General features: G+C 52.8%; 1 protein-coding gene across 7 annotated transcripts in view; it reads left to right on the forward strand.

Moving 5' to 3' along the window:
• Nucleotides 1-4,244: 4,244 nt before the first annotated feature.
• The window catches only part of PAX2 (paired box 2), an 85,869-nt gene continuing 67,773 nt past the window's right edge, over nt 4,245-22,340 (forward strand). For 4 of the 7 annotated variants that reach the window (XM_049790886.1, XM_049764287.1, XM_049764286.1 and 1 more), the window contains exons 1-3: nt 5,770-5,880; nt 9,467-9,635; nt 10,192-10,389. In XM_049790886.1, the coding sequence (XP_049646843.1) occupies nt 5,838-5,880; nt 9,467-9,635; nt 10,192-10,389 (410 nt within the window). In that variant the 5' untranslated portion in view covers nt 5,770-5,837. Of the gene's footprint in view, nt 4,365-5,769; nt 5,881-9,466; nt 9,636-10,191; nt 10,390-22,340 lie in introns of those variants that run through there. The other 3 variants (XM_049790887.1, XM_049764288.1, XM_049764289.1) reach the window with 2 other exon arrangements.

Here is a 22,340-nt window from a genome sequence, read left to right on the forward strand (position 1 = left end):
TGGGGAAGCACAAAGGTTTTTCTCATCCCCCCCCATCGTGAATTCTAGGGGTGCAGGGTGAATGTGGGGATGGAGAGGCGTTTCAGCGGTACTGAGTCATGAGTACTGATGGCATGGAGGGAGAGTTGCAGAAGGAAGTGAACAAGGAAGACCAAAAGGGGGTGCTGAGGCACCTTACTTTACCCAGAGGGTCTTAAAGTTGGGTGGAAACACGTCCCTCAAGGTCAAGATCTCCCCTCCCTCTCTAGGATGAGCTATAGCTCCGTGCCTAGGCTCCTCTTCCTCAGTTTGCAGAAAAACATTTGGGTTCACAGTGCCTCCCTGATGGTTTGCTTAGAATCGCCCTATTTTACAGGTAGGAAAACTGAGACCAAAAAAGCAAGGGAACTGGATGTGGGGTAGCAGTTCCCTCCCATGGGACTGTGGGTGCCTGTCCCTTTTATTGTGCCTAAATTTATTAAAGTGGGGTCAGGGAGGGAGTAGGGAGGCTGTGTTCAGGCTGAGCCTCAGTACCAGGACTTCTGGGTCTTCTGTCCACACCTCTCTTTGGAGCATGTCCAAAGTTGGGTAGTTACTTCTCTGTCTATTGTTCAGCTGACTCCTTTCCTCCCTGCTTCACTGTTGCTTTTCTCATAAAAACTTCCCAGTAGAGTGGTCCACAGACATTGGCCCTCTGGCAGGCCTTATAGACTGCTGTCTAGGTCAAGTGGCTTGTGTTGTTTTATTCTCCTTCAAGAGCTGTGCAGAGTCAGGCAGGTCTCTGGGTCCTCTGGTGAGGAGAAGCTATAGTCAAGGGGGTAGAATGGGAGAATAACGGAGTCACACGTGCGCTTGATTTCTGCAAGACCAACAGACTAAGCAGGCGGGGTGGGGGGGTGACCTGCAGCCTGCCCCTGCACCCTGGGCTTCCCCAAGGGAACCCAAATATTGGGAACAAAAGCAGGGTAGGGTATGGGGGGGGAGAGCATGAGCAGGAGGGAGGGAGGGAGCCAGAGAGGGAGCGAGGAAACAGAAATTAGGGGGTCTTAGATAAAAAAAAAAAGAAAGTAGCTTTAGGGGAAATGTGCCGTGGAGTGTGAAATTGCAGCCCATGGTGCTCCATATTGTACCAGAAGCTCTTCCAAAAAAAAAAAAAAACACCATCCTCCAACATGACCAGAGGGCTCAGGAGGGGGAAGGGAGGGGAGGGCAGGGAGGAGAGGGGAAAGGGCTGGATGGGCAGCTGGTCTGGCCTGGCCATACTGGAGAAGAGAGAGTACGGGTGTTCGACCGCTGTCCGGCTGATGACAGCCAGGAGTCTGCCTGGGAACCCTGAAGCAAATGGCTCTTGGTTCTGTACTTGGATCTTTTCTGTAACTTTACTTTTCCATGGTGATGGCAATTTCTGAGACTAGAACCAAATCAGAAAGAGAGTGGGCACCTGAGCATTCACTCTCCTGTGCTCTTTTTTCCTCCTCCTCCTCCTCCTCCTCCTCCTCCTCCTCCTCCTCCTCCTCCTCCTCCTCCTTTCCTCTTCGGTTTCTGCTTCTCTTCCCTTCGGACTAGCGCTTCCCCACTTGATTCAAACAGCTTTATCCCCCCTGAACTTTAATGCGTTTAATTTGGTCCGCGCTGTGGGAAGCATTTCCTAGGGAGATACATTTAATTTCGGAATTTCTAATCCCCTCCCTCATAGCCCGGGTCTGGCTCTCCTCACTGCTCCCCAGGAGGTGGAAGGGGGAAGTCAGGCCCACTGGGGAGGGGCACAGCTGGGGTGCTCTCAGAGCCTCTCCCCACACACCCCTTTCTAGCTCACGCTGCTCTCCCCAAAGCATTCCCACACGAATGCCTAGCCCTAGGCAGAGGGCAGAGTTCTGCTGGCAGAGGGGCATGACCGTAACTTTGCTTCTTGAGGCCCGAGCATAATGTGCTGTACCAGGAAATGGGGAACCTGGTCAGGAGGCCCCTGAAGGGAGTGGTTGTGTAAGCAAGGGCCTCCCTCAGTCAGGGTCTCTACGCTCTTTCAGACCTCAGAGCCATTTGGTGCTGGGGTGTAGAAAGTGAGGTAAATGATTTGAAGCAACTGCGGATATGAATACTTGAGGTGGGCTTCCATGAGACCCTCCACCTCCAGACTCCCTGTCATGGGGCAGATCAGACTCAGGCTAGGCAATTAGAAAGCCTGGAGGCTGCAGCTCACCAACAGGAAAAAGAAGCATGCACTGGGCACTGGGGTGAGCCTCACAGGGAAGGGAGTGAAGAAGGGAAGGCGAAGCCCTGAGATCCACGAGGAAGATTTATTGGGCAGATCAGATGCACAGTGGTGGCTAATGAAGCAGATCCTGCGATGGGTATCAGAGCAACTCCCCAAAAGTTTATTTGCCTTTAAATTTCCGCAGGGAGGCGGGCGCCTTGTTTGAAGTGTAAATGCCCCTAGGTTGGGGGGTGGAAAGGGCTGCTTTGAAAACTCTAGAGAGAAAAGGTTCATTTAGAGGCAGTCGGGAAAAGCAACCAAGCCTGACAGGTTGGAGCCCGGGTTGTGTTTGGGGTTGGGTTGTTTTCTTTCTTTCTCTTTCTTTCTTCTTTTTTTTATCCCCTTTTCCCCTTCTTGCTTTCCTCCCCTCTCTACTAGACTATAGAAGGAATAAAGAAGAGAATGGAAAGGGGGCATCTGGGAGTGCTCAGTGTCCAGAGAGAAGCCTGTAGGGCAGCCCTATGTCCTGAGCCCAGGAGAAACGGAGCCCAGGCTAGCAGGGACTTCTGATGCTTCAATCCTGGGACTTCTTAAGCCCAGGAGGTAGCTGCCAGAGGCCAAACTAGGGGGAGCGTGGGCATCCTGCTACTGCTGGGTTGGAGGATGTGTTCCAGGAATTCTAGACAGGGGTGAGGGAGATGGGTCCCCCTTTCAGAGTTTCCCTGGTAATTGGCTGGTCAGGCACGGAAGAATTCATGTATGACTTCAACTTCCAGCACACTTTAGTCCGTCCCTCTTCACCAAACAGAGAAAAGTTCTTTTCTCCTGATTGGTCTTTGCCTGCAGTATGCCCAATACTGGGTGGGATACACACACCTATCTGATCCTAGAAACATCTACTGAGTGTTAGTGGAGGAAGTTTCTGCTCACAATCCTGTTCCTCCTCAAATTGAGACTCCCCAGGACTTAACTTCTAGAACCATAGTCAGGAGACCTAGAGTAAAGAACACGGTTCCTAGCGCCCCTGCACCTCTCTTCCCCATCCTCAGTTAATCGGGTTACCGCCTCCCAAGAGGAAGCGCGAGGTTGCGCCACCACCACCTTGCAGCCCCTTGCTCCTAAGGTCCGGGAAACCGTCCCCTTTAGGTACGCAATTCTGGTTTCCTTTTCCGCTCCCCACACGAAGTTAGTGCGTGTTCGTGGGTGGTGAGGCCAAAGCAAACCCGATAGCGCCATCTGCAGGTATTGAGAGGAAGAGACTGACCTTCGGGGCCGGACGCAGAGCCACCAGCGCTGGAGAACCTGCTGGAGAGTCTAAAGGAAGGGGTGGGGTGGGGATGGGGGTGACAACCAGGAGGGAGGGACAGGAGAGAAGGGTTTTCTTTCTTCCAGAAGTCACTCTGCAGGTGAAGCTGGGGCTCCGAGGATCCCCAGGAAGGAGGCCAAAAAGCTGGGATCCCATCAAAGCCCCTAAAGGGGGGGGGGCTCAGGAACCCAGTCTGGTTAAGCCAGAGAAGTAAGGGCTCTCTGGAAACCTGGGTTTGAGAAGCCCCCAAAGCAGCCTCTGCCCGGCTGAACCGAGCTGGTGTGGCCCCTCACCCAGCTCTGGGCTCCGGCCAGAGGGACAGCAGCGCTAGTGCGAGCACCCGGGTCTGGGTGCAGGGCCCCGGGCGCGGAGAGCCCCGGCGGCAAGTGCGCAGGGCTCGCATCCCTGAGCCGCCCTTTCGCAGACCCAGGCAAGCAGGGGGAGGGAGGGAGAGTTAAAACATCAGCTGAAGTGCCAAGATGATTTATGAGACGAGGGAAAATATTTCATAAAGATCTCCCGGATATTCTGTACTTAACCAGTTAGGAGACAAAGGGCTTCTCCTGCCTGGTGTGTGCGAGCGGACCGGAGCGGGCGAGGCTGCGGGAGCGAGCGGGGGCGAGGGCCGGCGGCTCGGCTTGGGCCGGAGCAGGGCCGCCGAGCGCGCGGGCTGCGCGGCTCCGGACGCAGAGCGGGCGGCGGGCGGCTCTCAGACACGGCCGCAGCCGCTTCTCCCCAACCGGGCAGCGCGGGCTCCCGCGTCCTCTGCGGGCCGCGCACGGCGGCTCTGCACGCTCCCTCCCCGAGCCCCTCTCCCTGCCTCCCGGAGGTCCTGGAGTCCAGTCCCCGCGCTCTCCCGGCGTCCGCTGGGTCTCACGGAGTCAGGTGCGTCCTCTCCAGAATCTGGACCGAGCGTCCGGGGCGGCCCAGACCGAAAGGGATCGAGGGGAGCCCTCCTGGCAGCCGCGCGTAGGATGGGAGAGCGGACGCCACCGCGGGGCACTGTGCCCCGGCCAGAGAATTGGGGAGGCGCGGGTGGGAAGGGACCTCTGGAGGGACCAGGCGATGGGGAAAGGACCAGCCAAAGGAAGGAAGGGTCTGCCAGGAGCGGAAGGGAACTCAGAGCTCAGAGTTAGGGCGGCGGTGGGGACTTGGAGATAGATGTTCACCGGACTCGGGACCCTCCCGGCCCGGCTGGGCACGGGCCGCGGGAGCGCGAGGTTAGGTGAGCGGACGCCTCGGAGCCCGGCTCGGGCGCGCGGCGCTGCTCCGAGGCCCCGAGCGGTGGTGGCCTGAATACGCCTTCGCTCGGCCGCTCTTTCTCCTTATCTAACGTTTATCTTATCGGCGAGTTTCGTTTCTCCACGTAGTTTTAATTCCGGGCTCCCCTGCCCCCTCCCCCGGCCTTCTCCCCTCCCTCCCTCTCCCTTCGCCCGCCGCTCCCCCCTTCCCGGCCCTCCCCTCGCCGGCACCGGAGTGACAGGCGCGGGGCCCTCCTCGCCTAAGCTCCGGGCTCCGGCGCTGGCGAATCACAGAGTGGTGGAATCTATTGCCTTTGTCTGACAAGTCATCCATCTCCCAGCGCGGGGAGGGGGAGGGGGTCTGGAGGGGGCTTTGCAGCTTTTAGAGAGACACACACCGGGCGCCCGAGCTCCAGTCTCCGGCCGAGTCTTCTCGCAGCCGCAACCCACCTGGGGCCGGCCCGCCCGCAGCCGCCTGCGCCGCTCGGCTCGCTCTCTCGCTCGCTCGTTCCCTCCCTTCCCGGCCCTGGGCCGCGGCGACGCGCGCCAGCCTTCTACTGGGGGGCGGGGGGCCCGGCCGCGCTCTCCCCTCCCGGAGGCGCCCGCCGCTCCACCTCCGAGGATTGCTACTTCTCTGCCAACTTCGCCAACTCGCCAGCACTTAGCGCGCCCCGGCCCAGCGCCCTCGGGCCGCCCCCTGCTCCGCGCTCTCCGCGGCGTCCGATGCCCGGGTTCCCGGGGAGCTAGCTGGGCGAGTCGTCTTTCTCCCCCACCTCTGCCCAGCTTCAGCCCTTTGGCCGCAGCTGCGGCGAGCGCCATGCGCCCCCAGAACCCTCCGGCCCCGTCCGCCATCCCGGGGCCGTTCTGCTGACCGGCCAGCCCCGCGCCCCGACGGTGGGAAGTTGCCTCGGCGGCGCGCTCGCCCGGCTCTCTGGCCGACCCGGGAGGACCTCGCCAGGAGCGCCGCGCCCCCCGCCCCGTGCGCCCCGCCGCAACCGGGCTCCCGCTCACACACCCCCTCCCACCGTCCCTCCCTTTCCCCCCTCAAGTCCTGAAGTTGAGTTTGCGAGGCGACACGGCGGCGGCGGCCGCGCTGCTCCCGCTCCTCTGCATCCCCATGGATATGCACTGCAAAGCAGATCCCTTCTCCGCGATGCACCGTGAGTACCGGCGCCCGGCTCCTGGCCTTGCACGGCGCTCAGCGTCCCCATCGCGTGTCCGGCCCCCGCAGCCCCGGTCCCCCACGCTCAGGTCCCAAGTCCCACCGCGGAGGCCACGCTACCTCCTCGGCCCCCCTCCTCCGATCTTTCTCCTTCCAAGCGGTCCCAAACCTCCCCTTCTTTCTCCTTCTCCGCTGCCTGTCACCTGCCTCTTTACCTTTCCTGCTGACATCACCGCCTTCCTTCCTTCCTTCCTTCTTTCCTTCTACCTTCTCTGGAGTTGGGGGACCCTCGGTCGCGCGCGCGCCCACACGCATATACACATACATCCTCTGGCTCTAGCCACCCCACTCCTGACCACCCTACCCCCACCCTTGCAGGACTCCTCGGCTGGCAGGCAGGCAGGCAGGCAGTTTCCAGGGGGTTGAGTGGGTCCTGTTGTCTGCGCTCTCTCCCTCCTCCCTGTCCTCATCTCTGTCTTCCTCAAAGTTCCAGTCGGGTTGTCCAGGAAGAGACCTCAGCTCCAGCTCCAGCAGTTTCCCTGAGAGCACAATTAGGCAGAAAAAGTAGGGGTGTGGATATCCCCTTCTGACCCTGACTCCCAGGATCTCCAGAGCCTGCCAGTCCAACCAAGGCTTCTTGGGGCCGGTTTGAAATCCTGCCACTTCTTTTCTTTCCCTTCTCCCAGACCTCTCCTAAACCTTCTCAGCTTGAGTTGGGAGTCTGAGATTGGCAGGACGAGGTGGTCATCTTTATCCACCTCTCCCCAGGAGGTACTCCAAAAACAAAGGGGTTCTGGGGAGAAATCCAAGTCAGCGAGAGTGGAAGAGGCTTCTAGGGGAGTCTCCTGGGCAGTAGAATTCCCCCCTGCTCTGAAGGCTGTTTGTGTGCTTCTCACTCCCCGGTGAGGCTGGTCCAGCCCGAGAGCCAGTCAGAGACGGGACAGGCACAGAGAGGGATGAGAGAAAGAACAAAAGGAAAACAAATGCCAAAGGTGGAGGGAAAAGAGAGAAAACCCGAAACAGGGGAAAGCAAAGACAAGAAAACAGAAAGGCATTCATACAGTAAATCCCTCCCAAAAACCAAGAGGAGAAGAAACTAAAGGAAAATATTGGAAAGGGGGAATTATTTTTAATAAAATTCGAATTGATTTAATGCCTACCATGTATCATTTGCTTGTAGAACAACTTTGAGAAATAAAAATTTGCAGGCTTTAAAAAAAGATAAATGGAAAAGTTCTCCTCTTGAGATTAATAAATAAGTATGATTTGTAACTTTTCACATGGAAAACTTTTTAGACCTGACTTAGATCAGGTCTTGCTTCAGACAAGAACGCCTGGGAGACAGGAGAGCTGTTTTTCTCTAAATATATATTTAGCATCACAGGGGGGAAGCTTTACAAAATTCTCCTAGAATAAAATTTATTTCTTTGCATCATTTCCAAGCCCAGAGGATACGGGCCAGGGGTGCTCAGGTGCAGCGAGTGGCGAGACCCGGTTCATTCCAGGCTCCGCTCGGCCAGGAATGGAACAGGGCTGGCTGGCTTCGCAGTTCTCCGGAGCCGGAGGCCGCGCAGCCCGCCGGACCAGCTCTCTCTCTCTTTCTCTCTCCTCTTCTGCCGCATCCGCGGGGTATTCTCCAAGCTCTGGTCGTCCCGTGAGAGCCACTAGAATCCCAAAGGGGATGCAGGCGAGCGGAAGGTGCCGGGAATAGAGAGAGAGCGAGAGAGAGAGAGCGGGACGCCGGGCGGGTTGGGGGCCGGCGGGCCAGCCTAAGCCGCAGCGCGAGTCGGCGCCGGCGGCGGCAGCGCATTCCAGGCCCGACTCTGCGCCCAGCTCGGCCCCCAACCTGGACTCCCGCCGGGCTCCCCTTCTGAGCCCACCCCAAAGATTGGGGACAAGGGGCCGGGCCAGGAGCCCGGGAAAGCTGAATTATTCATCTTTCTTCTGCCCGCAGCTGCCGCCTTTTCAGACCGGTAACGCGAGTTCTCCCGGGGCCTAAATTATTGATGGTTGGGGTTTGGAGGTGTGTGCGCGCGCGCGCGCGTGTGCTTGTGTGTGTGTGTGCTTGTGTGTGTGTGTGTGTGTGTGTGTGTGTGTGTGTGTGTGTGTGTGTGTGTGTAGCAAAGCTAGAGCTAGGGACACTAACCGGGGTGTAGAGCAAAATTAGGGGTTTCCTACTCTTCCACTCTCATAGGCCTTACCCTAGAGATTTCCCCCATCAGCCCTTGTCACCCGGAGGGTGACGGGCGCTCAAGTAGCGGGGCGCAGATGTCCCCGCTTTCTCCGAAAGTCGCCAGCATTCGGCCAGTCTGAGGCTGCAGGTTGTGGGCCCGCCTCGGCCTTGCTCAGCCTCCGGAGCGCGGCGCCGGGAAGGCTTGTAGACGCAGCGGCGGGTGGGTCGCTCTAGGTGCAGGATTTCTAGACCGCCCTAGGCCTGGGAAAACGCAGGGCTGGGCAGCGTTCTTGGCTTGCCCGGAGAGGTGGGAAGCGGGCGCTGAAGTCGCGCTGGAAGCCCCGCGCCTTCCTCCTGAATGTCAACCCGGACCCTAGCCCTCGCCCCGGCGGCTTCCTAAGTGGCTAGGGCGCGCTAAGAGATCGGATCCATGCAGGGGCTGCGTTACACAGGGTGTCCCGGAGCTCTCAGCCTGTCAGGGCGACCATACATAGCCACCTAGGTGAAGCGGGGTGTGGGGTGGGTGAGCCTGGCTCAGCCCAGCCGGCAGGAGCGAGGGATCAAGCCGACCTGGCTTCCCCGCCCCGCTCCACTGCCACTGACGGTCCGTGCGCTGCCGGCTCCGGACAGCCGGCTTCGGCAGCCAGGTCTCTTTCTCCCCGTTTTTTTTTTTTTTTTTTAAGGAAGAAGGGGGGCCCGAGGGCTTATAATAACCCCCAAATAGCTAAATGTAGAGAAAACAAAGGAAAGAAGAACCGTTGTGCGTGTGTGTTGTTGTTTTTAGCAAAAAAACAAAACCAGGGACAGGTATAGGAAAACTTCGGATCTGATTAAAATAAACACAAGGAAAGAGGTCGAGAGCCAAAGAGCCAGCGACCTGGTCTTTGTATGTAGAATCAATCCACCTAGGCCCCCCTCCCTCAAATCCTCCTCCTCCAAGCCCTCTCCGGCTCTTAGTCTCCAGCAGCTCTGGCAGGATCCTACACCGCGTGGTTGAACTCCCTGGCAGGCCCTTTCTTTTCTCTTTCCTACTTTCTTTGGTCTTGGCATAACTCCCCCCTTTGCTGTTTTTCTGCTCCTCTTCTCCCTTTCCCCCCAGTCTGATTCCCTGTCCCTTCTCTCATTCTCTGCCTGGCCTTGCACTAGTCTCCAGCCCTATCCTGCCCCAGAGCTTTGGCCCGAGGGCTGCGCACAGCTTCTCCAGGGTGGGTCAGAAATGCGGTTCCTAGCCCCAGTCATGGGTTTTCAAGCTGTGCTGTAGTCCGTGCTGTCCCTTGCCCCCCACCCCCACAGCTGGACCACCTTCCCCTCTGCCCTGCCTGTTCTTCTCAGGTCCCTGGCCTCTGACCCTGACTAATGGCTGGCCCCTGCTGTGTGTGGGGTGTTGTGTTTTTTTCTTGTCTCTCCCCAGCAGGGCACGGGGGTGTGAATCAGCTTGGGGGGGTGTTTGTGAACGGCCGGCCCCTGCCCGACGTAGTGAGGCAGCGCATCGTGGAGCTGGCCCACCAGGGCGTGCGTCCCTGCGACATCTCTAGGCAGCTGCGGGTCAGCCACGGCTGTGTCAGCAAAATCCTGGGCAGGTGAGGGCCTCAGAGCTGCCCCTGGGAAACCTACCCCTGCCGCCCCCTCAGCAGCAAGTTCAGGGACTCTAGCCGCGTAGTTGGTTCCAAGTCGGGAGACCAGGGGCAAGGGAGGTTTTCACTGTGAGAGCCAGAGTGGGTTGGAGGTACAACCCCCTTCCATTCTCTAGAGGTGAAGTGCCTTCTATGGGACTTCACAAGGAACGGAACAGAATGAACACAGGTTCCCAGGGGCATGAAAGTCAGCGCTGGGGAGGTGGGAAGAGGGTTGCTGGGCACCTTCAGCCCTCGTTGGTCCACAGACTCCTGCACTTCCTAAAGCGCTCTAAGGGAACCGATGACAGCCAGCAGAGAGGGCACCCTGACCTGCTCCCCCTCATCCTTTAGCCACAAGTCCCTCTGTCCTGGCCAAGCTCCCACTGGATGCTGACTCAGCCTTGCTGGGCCATCCCTTTCCTGTGCTGCTGTCTGCATTGGGGTGCGAAGGGGGGTCCTACCCCTGCTAAGGCCACCACCTGCTTCCCTGAACCCCACCGGCTTCCGGCTTCCGGCGCAGGTACTACGAGACCGGCAGCATCAAGCCTGGGGTGATCGGCGGCTCTAAGCCCAAAGTGGCAACGCCCAAAGTGGTGGACAAGATTGCCGAATACAAGCGCCAGAACCCAACTATGTTCGCCTGGGAGATCCGAGACAGGCTCCTAGCAGAGGGCATCTGCGACAATGACACCGTGCCCAGTGTCTCCTCCATCAACAGGTAAGTGAGCTGCCTGGAACCTGTGGGTCTGCGGGGTGGGACTCAGCACCGAGTCTTGCTTCTTTTTCCAGCCTCCATCTTTCCTTCCTGCTTCCTACCTTAAGTCCTTTGGGCAGCTATAGAGAGGGGATGTGAGAGAGAGAGAGAGCGAGAGAGAGAGAGAGAGAGAGAGAGAGAGAGAGAGAGAGAGAGAGAGAGAGAGAGAGAGAGAGAGAGAGAGAGAGAGAAGGGTATCTCCAACTCTGGACCGGGTATTCCCCGCCAGGCTTCTCCTGCTGGCGTCCTGGAAATGAATCCAAGTGTTTGTGGTAATTAAGACTCCAAGATTACGCGCCTCGGTATCTGAGACAATCACAGCCCAGAGCCGAAGACTTGAAAATGACCAGTGTCTATTCATCACCTCCAAACAGACTTCCCTTTCTGAAGGCGTGCTCCCTTCCCCAGGGGCAGCCAACTGTCCTGGCTCCCCCACCCACTCTGCCAACTCCCACAAAGCTTGCCTCCCGGGAGTCCAAGCCTTGCTATCAAGCTCCACACCCAATTTCCGGCCTGTAAGCATAAGGATTCAGGCTTGGAAAGCAAACAGTGGCCAGTAGTTGGCAGGGTGTAGAGGAGTGGGGTGGCAGGCAGGCAGGCAGGGAGGGACCTGTATCCCCTCCTGAGGAACCTTCAGGCATGGCTCTCACCCCTCAGACACCCCTTAGCATAGTTCTTCTAACCACAGGCTTAGCAGCTGGAGTTGACAGGCTGCCTTGAGCAGGACATGGAAGAGCACAAACTCATTTCCCAGTTTCTTCGACACCCACTGTGCTGTCTGGGGAACCTCTTGTGTTTGCTCAGAACCTGGGACCCCCAAATAGTCTATAGCCTATGCGAGACTTGTCCATAGCTCTGGCCAAACAGCCCTGGCTGTTCCACTCCTGCCCTGGTTTTAAGGCAAATGCCCCCACTAGAAAAAATGAGGAGAGCTTCATACTCTTGTTTTTCTTTGCCCTCTTCATAGGCTCATTCTCAGGACTATCAATAATTCAGAGAGTGCCTTTTCTTCTGAAACTGGCATCCCATATCAGGTTGTTTTTTTTTTTTTGAAATATTTTTCAAATGATATGGAATTATCCCAAATCATCCTGAGAACAGCAGGTAAAATTAGCTGGTAGAATGTACCTTGGCTAAAGAAGATTCCCTCTGCCACACTCGTGCAGTAACTACTGCGAGGCGACCCCAGAAATTATCCCGGTGTGTGCCATCTGTATTAAAATGGTTATTCAGTTATGAAGAGGGTAACATAATACTGATCAGTTAATTATACACCTTCTGAAAACCCTCCAGCTCCCTGGGCCTGACAGCCAGGTATTTATTGAAAGCGCAATAGTTTGACATTCAGACCCCTTCCCTAGGCGCTGGAGAAAGATGCAGGGGGTGCTGGAAAAAAGAAAAGTCTTTTGCATTTAAAAGCCAGAGGAAGAGGCTGGGGCAGCCTTGGGGCTGGGATGGGGTGTTGATTAGGAAGGGGTAGAGGACTGAGGGGAGTTATGGAGGCCCATAGCAGGGGCCCTGGTCTGGCCTGTGTCCTGGGTGGAGTGGGTAGAGAGGCCTTGCTATGGTGAGAGTGCTACAGAATGTTCCAGCAAACGCTGCCGGCTGCTGCCTCTGAGAGCATTTGGGGTCGGGAGGGGTAAAGCAGCTTGTAAAATAAGATGTGTCTGTTCAGGGGATTTGCTTTGTATGCTGGGTAGAGGCCCCTGAGCAATCAAGGCTGGCATGATCTGTCCCCTTGTTCCTCACACTGCCAGCACTCCTATGTCCCTTTTCCCCAATGTAGGCTCCTTGTTAACAGAGCTGATTTGGAAAACTGGCTCAGGTAGAAGTTTAGGGTTCTCTCATTCTGAAAAGCCACGGGAAGCAGGGGGAACAAGTGGTCCCAGAATCAGGCTCCAAAGATCTCAAGGTACATGTGCGAGAGCTGGAAGAAAGTAGGAAGGTGAAGCTCCAGGGGCATGAGAGTAGGATAGCCCACTGCAGCTTCAGGTCTCAGACAGCTGCAGACACCACTCAGAGTGGGTCCTGGGGGCAACAGCCATCTGTGGGTGGGTGTTTTGGGGAGAAGAGAGGTGTAGAGTAGCTGCCAGCAGTGCAGCCCTTCGGTTTTTTTGGGTAGGCAGGTTAATTTTCTGGTTGACTCTGTAACAAGGAGCCATTGGGGATTTTTTGATTTGCTTTGGGATAGAATTCCTCCATGTTCCTTATTTTCCTGTTTCTTTTGGGGCCGTACTTGGTGTTACTCCGGGCTTACTTTTGCTCTGTGCCTGGGATCATCCTGTGGGGCTCAAAAGACCATATGTGGTGCCTGGGATTGAACTGGGTCAGTCATGTACAAGACAGATACCTTAACCCCTGCTCTTTCTCTCTGACTCCTTGTTCCTATTTTAAAAAGAATTCCAGAAACTTTTCCATCTACTGCTGAGTTAGAGTGATAGCAGGGGCTCCAGACTTATTTGTTGATGCTTTAGTAGGAAGGGAAAAGGTTTGTCTTAGAGATTTGCTCCCTATAGCCCGGATGATTGTTGCAAAAGGCTGAGTGTTGCTGCTGGCCCTGGCAATGCCAGGGCGCTGGGTGAGACTTCTCAGACAGTCGGCAGAGCCTTGAGGTTTTCCTCAAGTTTTCTTCATGTACTGGTTTCCCCAGTACATGCACTGGGGAGTGGGCAGCTTTTGAGTTTAGAGCTTGGTCCATGCTGAGGTGTTATTGAAGCAGCTGGCAAGGGTCAGTCTATACATCTCACCCTCCTGAGCCAAGTGGGAAGGTTTCTTCATCTCTTCCCCAAAACAGATGTTGTTACTTGAAATATGTTATCATGGTTATAAACAAAATTGCTTTCCATGCTTTAAAATGGACTTTGGCTTTTTCTGTTTCTGTTTATGAGAAAGATTTAAACATCCAACTCACATTCTTACTTGGCAAATCCTTATACGAAGACCTCATTGAGCCCATAGAGTAAGTCAAGGAGGTCTTCTAAACCCAGGCCACTGTCAAAAATCTGGAGTGTTGAGTCAGTATGATGAATACCAAATGTTCTTAGCACATGAAATTTATTTGAATCATTCTCAATATTTGGTGATTGGTTACTGAATATTGAGTGATCAACTCTTTTTTTTTTGGGGGGGGAGTGGAACAAAAGGGATTTGGGCCATACCCAGTATTGCTTAGGACTTACTCCTAGTTTAGGATCACTCCTGGTGCCACTCAGGGAACCATACAGAGGTATGGAGATCTAACTCAGGTTGAACATGTGCAAGGCAAGTACTTTACCCACTATACATACTATTAATCTGGTTCCAGAGTGATCAACTCTTGTGCTTGTAGGGTGTGCCTACTAGAAGGCAGGTGTTCAAGTGACTTGAGATGACACAGGGGTGGGAAATGGCCTGAAAGTGTGTGTGTGGAGGGGAGGCAGGAAAGCTGCTAAAGGTGAGGGAAGTCATTACAACCCTGAGTAGTTAACCAGACAAGAGGATTTTCTTGACTATATGACAGTCTGCAGGTTTGGTTGTTGCTCTGGATAGAGTCTAGGTCTTTTTTTTTTTGGGGGGGTGTCACACCTGGCGATGCTCAGGGGTTACTCCTGGCTCTGTACTCAGAAATCAGCCCTGCCAGGCTTGGGGGATTATATGGGATGCCGGGATTCGAACCGCCGTCTGTTCTGCGTTGGTTGCGTGCAAGGCAAATGCCTTACCACTGTGCTATCGATCTGGCTCCAAGTCTAGCCTTGAATATAGAGTAAGGACAGACTCCAGATTCCATAGAATCTAGTGCCTCTGAAGTGTCTCTGAAGGTGCTGGCTTGAAATTAGCTGATCCTCATGCAAGGATCTCTTCCTTGTGCAGTATGCTCTGTACTTTTGAAGATCAGGGCTCTCCTTGCCCTTCATTTCTGGAGTTCGGTCTCTCAGAGTCAGTTTCTAAGGAATCAGCTGCTATACACACATGTACTTGCTATAAACCTGCTGAGTTCTGAGTGGACACATTCTCAGAGCAGTGGCATGTTGGCTTCTAGGAGTCTGTAACCCAGAGCTATTAAAGAATTTTATCCCTTGTTGTTCATGGGTCTTTGTTCTTCATTAGAGGTCTGGGAGTGGGTTGACATTGACCTACCAGCTGTTTATTCAAAGACCAGTCCCATTAAGTCGGAGGGTCAATCACACTCATCTTTCACTGAGAGAAAGTTGAAGACATGTTCAGGGCTAGGGACAATATTCTCTGAAATCCAGATTCTAGAAATATGAGATGTTGGACTCTGGGATTAGTCTTGGCTAAAGCTGATTCAGAGGAAAACAATCTCATCAGTTTTTGCTCCAAACTCTTACCATTGTTTGCCCCCATAGCAAAAATTCAAGGCAAGCTGATGGACTAAGAATACTTCTGCATAGAGAAATGAGCGCAATGAAGACAAAGGATTTGCCTCTGTGGCCTTAAACCTGCCTATCAGACTAGGTCACAAATAACAGAACAACATAGTAGTTTGTATCTCAGCAGCTTTGCTCAGCTATTGAGATCCCTGTTATTAAAAAAGGGTAACATAGGCATGGTCATTGGTTTCCTTATTTCTTAAAAGAAGCCTCTGACATTGTCTTCCTGGAAAGCCTAGTATTGTTTCTAAGTTATTTCAATTGGCCTTCTTGGCCAGCAATCATACTAGTCTGATCAGTTCCCTTTTGGCTGGTGTGGAGGCCGCAATAGCTGGTTGCCCTGAGGTCCTACCTCAGCAGGAGTCTCTTGAAGAGACAAAGACTGGAGAGGGTTGTTGTTTATATCTAGGTGGGTTTGGGAGGGTAATACAGAAGAAAGGGCAGAGAAAGCCTAGACAAATAAGTAAATAGTGTCCCAACTCTTCTGAGAACTCAATAAAACAATCACATCAAATATGAAGAGGCATAAATCTTGTGTCTGCACAGGTAACCTACTCAATTGCTTTTATTATAGCTCAGGCTGCTTCCATTTATTACCATCCACAGCCTGGGCAAAGGAGGTTGCATGGAGGGTGGTCTCCAGTGCAATTCTACACCCTCAGAGGCAACAATCAGCCCATACAGCCCAGGATTTCGATGGAAGCTCGGAAAGGGCCCATCTGTCTGCATGAAAACCAATCAATAACTCTGTAACCAGAGCCCTTGTCACAGGGAAATGGACAACACAACAGTTCAATACAGGGGCCACAGGGGGAATTAGCCAAGTGGAGATGGGACCAAGTAAGATCAGCCCCTAGAGAAGGAACAAGGGGTGTGTAATGCAGGAATAGAGAGAGGGCCTAAGGGTGAGGCTGGGCATGATTGTGGCTTTGTGTGCAAGCTGGCACATGGTTGAGATCACGGTCTAAAGTAGATCTAGGCATTTGAGGTACTGTGGGGCGTGGGGGCATGGGGAATCACTGGGAAATGGGCTTATCCTGCAAGAATGGATTGGGGTGTCTGTGCTGGAGATGATAAGGGCTTCTGTATAGGAAAAACTGAGTTTTTAGAGAAAGAGCAACAGCAATAGTAACTGGGCCAAAAGGTGACTCAACCATCCCCAAGACCCTGCAGTATAAAGAAAGACTCCTGAGAGGCCACATGGATAGGGGTCCTGCTTTTCATTTTTAGTGAGATGGAGCAGAGGAATCCCTGAAGCAAGATCTCCAGTCTGTTCTCATTCTCAGCTCTCTCCCTCTAGCCATTCCATCACGCTGCCCCTCTGGTCTGTCCTAAACCCCTCATATTGCTCCTAGGAGCTGCAACCTCAGTTAGGGGGCTACCCTTCTCCTTCCCCACTCTATTGTTTCTATTTCCTTTTATTTTTAAAAATTGAGGTGACATTAGTTTATGAGACTGTATGTGTTTTATTTATTTTTTTATTAGATATTATTTCTTTTGGGGGAGGGGGCACACTGCAATGTTCAGGTTTTTCCCTGGTTCTACACTCAGGGATTACTCTTGGTCAGCTTGGGGGACCATATGTCATGCCAGAGATCAAGCCCAGTTCAGCGTATGCAAGGCAATGCCCTACTTATGATTTTTCCGACCTGACTGTATATATGTATTTTAGAACAGGTCCACTTTATGCTCTTTACGAGAATGTAGTAAAGGCAGCTAACCTGTTCTCTGAATCCTGTGGACCCTAAACCCTAGAGGGTTTAGGACTTCTCTAGCATCCACAGCTTCATCCTCTGAATGAGGTGGCAAAAATGAGTTTCCGGCTGGAGACACAGTGCTGAGGTGCCTATGCTCCATTCAAGATCCCCGCACCCTCCACCCTGCCACAGGGTTCAGGGAATCTAAAAGAGATCCTAGGACTCCAGGCAAATCTAAGGGGTGCTCAGAATTCCACAAGCAGTTCCAAATACCAGTGCGGTATGAACAGGCAGAAAATAAGGTTGTCTTGGATCCCGTATCTATCATACAACTACTGAGTTGAGCATTTTTCCCCTGCTGAATGTGTCTGCTAATCTGGTGCTCTGAAGGCTGAATATATCTGTGATGGTTTCTAGTCACAGAGGTTGAGTGCTCCGCTGTGAGGTAATATGGATTGGTGTGTCTGCTAAGATTGCAGTATGTGTGAAAGGCTGGAAGGCTCACAGGACATGGCATCTGCAGTCACAGATACAAACTGGATGCCTCCTTCTTGGTCCCTGTAGGCCAGCTACTGAGGTGGGTGTTAGGCCACTGTACAAAGGGGCCCCCTGTGTACACTGGATTAAAGATTCTGTAGAGCAAATGAAGCAAACTTTCCCTTGCATTTTCATTGCATGTTAGCACCAGGGAGAGGGACTCACAGTATAAGCAGCTGAGAAGATGCCCTTCGGGGGCCCAGAGAGATAGCACAGCGGTGTTTGCCTTGCAAGCAGCTGATCCAGGACCAAAGATGGTTGGTTCGAATCCCCGGTGTCCCATATGGTCCCCCGGGCCTGCCAGGAGCTATTTCTGAGCAGACAGCCAGGAGTAACCCCTGAGTAATGCCGGGTGTGGCCCAAAAACAAAAAAAAACAAAAAACAAAAACAAAAAAAGAAGATGCCCTTCGGGGCTCAGTCTAGATTCATGTACCCCCTCCCTGCAGGTCCCTCCATGGGAAGCAGTAGCTCTCCAGGGCTCATCCCATTGCAGTCTCTAGTCCTCTTCCAGAAGTCAGGCACTGGCTGGAGAATCAGGGTGGAGAATCACTTAGCTGGAGAGGATAGAGACCAGGGCCCATGGAGAGAAGCCAGATGGTGCGAAAGCAGAGAATGGCATGGGCAGGTGGCAATGGAGCAGGACCCTGGGGCTGTAAAGATGTAGGGAGAGAGACAGGAGAGATAAGGGCTCCTCAACAGCCTCAAAAGCAGCGAGGCTTATGAAAATTTTTTTTGTTTTATTTGGGGGCCACACCTAGTGGTGCTCAGTGATTATGCCAGAGTTTGCTCTCTGGGATCACCCAAGCACCTCATGGGACCATATAGGCCAAGACTGAATTTGGCTTGGTTGTATGCAATAAGTACCTGATCGGCTGCACTGTCTCTCTGGTCTTTTAGACTGGAGAACCTTACCAGAAGACATTGTGTTTTTCCAGTGCAAGGGAGAAGTAAAATTGCTGGCTTTCCAGAGAGGCCACGTTTGTCAGAGAGACCCGAGGGATAGACAAATGCACCTAAAAAGGCAGATGGAAGAAAAATGGGCCCTGAGAGACAAGTGTAGCTAAGGTCTCTTCGCAGCAGGTGGAGATGAGCTTGAGGTGTGAGCTGAACTCACAGGCCTAGACAAAAGACAATAAAATTTGACTTTTCCTTTTTAAAATTTCTGGTTGGGCAATAGAACTCATCATCCAGCTTGGTTTGGCTTGAGCTTGTGGTCCACAGTCTCTGGATCATGTTACTGGACAGAACTTATCTCTGTTTCAGGCCAAATGCAGAACTAGAAAGGGAGAGAAAGGTCTACTTTATAGCAGGAGTAGCCACAGAGGAAGGAGTTGGGAAGGAGGCATTGGAGGGCCAGGAGAGAGCTCCAAGGGCTGAGTGTCACACACTTTGCATGCAAAAGTTTCAGATTCCACCACCTAGTCTCCTAAGTACTATCCAGAGCAATCCCTAAGCACAGAACCTAAAGTAGCCCCTGAGCACCACTGGGTATGGCCCATAAACTTAAAAAAGTAAAGAGAATAGAGGTAAAGAGGTGAGGAGAAGAAAAAGACCTACACTGACCTCAGAGTTCTGCGGCCTAGAGGGGTTTGGGGAAAAAAAGTGTATACACAGCACAAAGCAGGGTATTCCAGACTTGAAGGGAACCACTGGATACAGTTCCCCTCAGTCAGGACATGGAGGGAGCTGCAGAGAGACAGGGTAACTGATGGAGTCACAAAAGCAAAAAGGAGAAGGTAAGAGGGAGAGATGGTAGAGAGGAAAAAAGTGGAGGAGCAAAGGCAAGCTTGGGAGAAGAAGGCATCTGAAGTGGGTGCTTGACTCACTGCAAGGCCCGTATGGCAGTGAGTTTGCAAGTCTGGCTCCTGACAGAAGGGAACAGGCGAGAAAGACCCAGAGGCATGGAGGTCCCTGTTTTCCTGGTGCAACAGGAGAGAGCAACCTATGCCCAGGGCTCTGCCACTCTACTGCACTATATCCTCCTCTACCAGTCTCTACTTGCTCAGCTTGCCCAGTCTCTACTAGGAGTAAAAGAAGCCTGAGACTGTTGGGCAGCTCTTAGCAGGAGGAAGAGAGAGTTCGGAGGCAGGAAGGCAGGGCAGAAAGAAGATAATTGTAGGAAACCAGAAAGAGGAAGGACTGAGAGAGGATGGATGGGCACAGTGTGCCCCCAGAGCACAGGAAATGGACACTAGGATGCCTGGCTGGGCAGCAGGACCAAGCTTGAGACATTAGAGGTGGTCAGGGAGGACACACACACACACACACACACACACACACACACACACACACTGTCCCTATTTCTTCATCCTAATTCTATAGGACAAGACAGTGCCTGTCTGAGAGTGGTACTAGAGTTGGTGGTTGTGTATCAGCAGCCTTTGTGGTCGTTTGTGTACACGTGTGTACACCAGGCTTCTGTGGCCTCTGCCCCTCATGTCCTGGGACGCTGTCAGGTTTCATGCAAGGCTCTTGTCAACAGGAGCTGGGGAGAGGGTTTCTGGCTGAAAGGCTCCAGTGGGAAGCCTGCAATGCCTTGACTGGCTTCTTCATGGTATTACCCAGAGGGAGAGCTCTGGGATGGTTGTGACACTTGTCCTGAGGTATTGGTCCACCACCTTTGTTTGCATGTACAAGCACATGCACATTTGCCCCGTGAGGATGCGGTGTTGTTAGGTGGTTGGGGGTAATAGTCCTAGGAGAATTGATCCCAGCTGTTAGTTAGGTTTGTTTCTACTGAGGGGGCTCACAGGCATATGCCCTAGGTGTGAACAAAGGCCAAACTATTGATCTCCTTTTCATTCTGGGGCCTTTTCCTAACCCACCCCTTCCTCTTCTCTTCCTCTCTTTTCATGACTTAGGTGAGCTAGTGGCTTGCAAGGCTAATCTCAGCCAACTCTAATTGAAGAGCAAAGAGCATTTGATAAGATAAGGAAGGCCATCCTTCCTCCCGGGACCAATAGTGGTGTCATGTTCTCCTGCTCCACTCTGCTGCCCCTGAGCTGGCACAGTAGGGTGGAGACTTTCTACTGGGAATAGGCACATCCAGCCACCCACACATCCTGCCCTAGGTCCCCAGGGCCAAGAGGGAAAAACCCCACAGAGCCTGGAGAATTGAGTAGAAAGAAGCTGGTTGAGGCCAGGAGAAAAGTGAAGATGGAGAGGCCCAGCACTGGCCAGTCCCAGCTAATTTTTTAGTTACCAAAGTGAACCAGACACATGTGTTTGCAGGAGGGCACCTTAAAATAGAGACTCTGTAGCCTGTTAACCAGTCTGGCTCTGGTCCAGTTCCCCCTAGAAATAGTGGTCAATCTTCCTCTTACAACTCTGTCCCTCACCTCACACAAGGACACTGCTGGCCCAGGACTAGGGCCAACCAAGTCTTTCATGGAGGTCAGCACAGACCCCATAGGGGATGACCTCCCAGGGTGGAGACAAGAAAAAAGTTGCAGGAAATTCATTTCATGGCCCATGACTGCTTAGAAAAGGCGATTCCAGCCAACGGATGTGATAAATGTTAACTGAGCATTAATCGCATTAAAGAGGGCCCTATAAACTTTTCATTTCTAATTAAATTCGTCCAGTGATGCTGCCCAAGCGAGTACTCTGAGCCTTTGTTTATGTGGAAAATTAAAATGCAAATACAATGGGATTTATTTCCAGGAGTGGAGTGATGGGTTTTCCCTTTGGCTACTGGTCTCCAAGCTTATCAAGCCAGGTAACTGTCTACTTGAAGGTGCTGTTTCCCCCTTGGAACATGTTTGGCATGAAGAGAGAGGCCAGGGTCCAAGGTCAAAGTGAGTTATAAATAAGAAGATGTGGGATCTCAGGAAAAGGGAAAAAGGCCAAAAGATGACCCAGAAATGTAGGCTTGAGCCAGAGTGATAGTAAGTGCTTAAGGCTCTTGTCTTGTATGTGGTCAACTAGGGTTCACTGTCCAGCACCCCAGGTAGTCCCCTGAACTCTTGCAGGAGTAATCCCTGAACACACAGCCGAGAGTAAGCCCTGAGTATTGCCAGCTATACTCATTTTTCCCCCAAACTCCTTAATCACTTCCCACACTTCCAAAAAGTCAGAAATGTAAGCTTGTCTTGGTTTCTGTCCTATTTCAACTCCTTTAGGAGGAGACTCCCTCAATAAAAACCTGTGCTTATGAGTGACAGTTGTCATAAACCTCCTCCACAGCTCTGAGAAAAAGGGAAGATTGTGGGGGAGGAGAAAGGAAAAGTTGCACCCCCTCAGAGGCCTGCTCCTAAGAAGCGGGTGTCCCTCAGCAAAGAGGACCCAGGGTCTGCCTTATCTCCAGGGGTTTGAGAGTCAGCTGCTGTCCACATAATGGTTGTTCAAGGCGCACTCTGCCAGTGCCCAGCGGCATTGACACAGGGCAGCGGAGCAGAGAGGCACAACCTAAGAACGCTGCGCTTGCACGCCCACATCCCCATCGTCTTATTGCAAGCAGAGCAAGCCAGTCACTCCTAAGAATAAACAAAGGTGCCTCACAGGGCCTCCTTCAGTGCCCTGATCTCTTTGATAAAAGCGATAACCCGAAATACTCTTGAATGGAACAATCTAAAGTTCCTATTTGCTAAAACATAAATTAAGTAGAGTGGAGAGAAAAACCTGGGTTAGAAAAATCATTGGGGTATATCAGTGGAGACACTGAAAGATCGCTATGCTGCTCTGGGCTTAAGGAAGTTGTAAATAGCATTAAAAAAGAAGTTGAGAGGAAAGAAAATGGAGGTAGGCAATATGATGAAAGGCAGGGTATTAAATCACAAAGATGGGAACACATACAAAATCACAAACCAAATGGAGGCCATGGTTTGGAAAAATCTACAGCCTGACCTGATGATACAGAGAGATACTAGGAGTCCTGAGAGCAGGTGAGGCCAGACCAGAGAAGAGGGGTAGCCATAAAGATGTCGAGGTGGGACTGAGATTCATGTCATCCAGGCATCCCACTGGAGTTCTGTGGACAGTCAAGGATGAGCCTTCTGAGGATTGCAGAGGTCTTTAAGCACATGAGTCTCTTGTGAGCTGGATACATGTTCTAATGGATCTCCCAGGCAGCAACCCATTCCTGGAACAGAGAATTGACTAGTTGCTTGACTAGTTTTGTCAAATAGCTGCTACCCCATGTCCTCCTTAGTCAGTTATCTTTGGGTTTCTTCTTTTCCTCAGAAATAGTCGCCTCAATCTCTTGGAAATGCATGAGCATTTGCTGACAAACAGGTTAAAGACTGTGGTGACTTGCAGACATCTGGATGGAAACCAAAACCTATAGTCAATCATCTATAAAGATTGTCAATG

This window comes from Suncus etruscus, chromosome 17, assembly GCF_024139225.1.
Source record: "Suncus etruscus isolate mSunEtr1 chromosome 17, mSunEtr1.pri.cur, whole genome shotgun sequence".
Taxonomy (NCBI): domain Eukaryota; kingdom Metazoa; phylum Chordata; class Mammalia; order Eulipotyphla; family Soricidae; genus Suncus; species Suncus etruscus.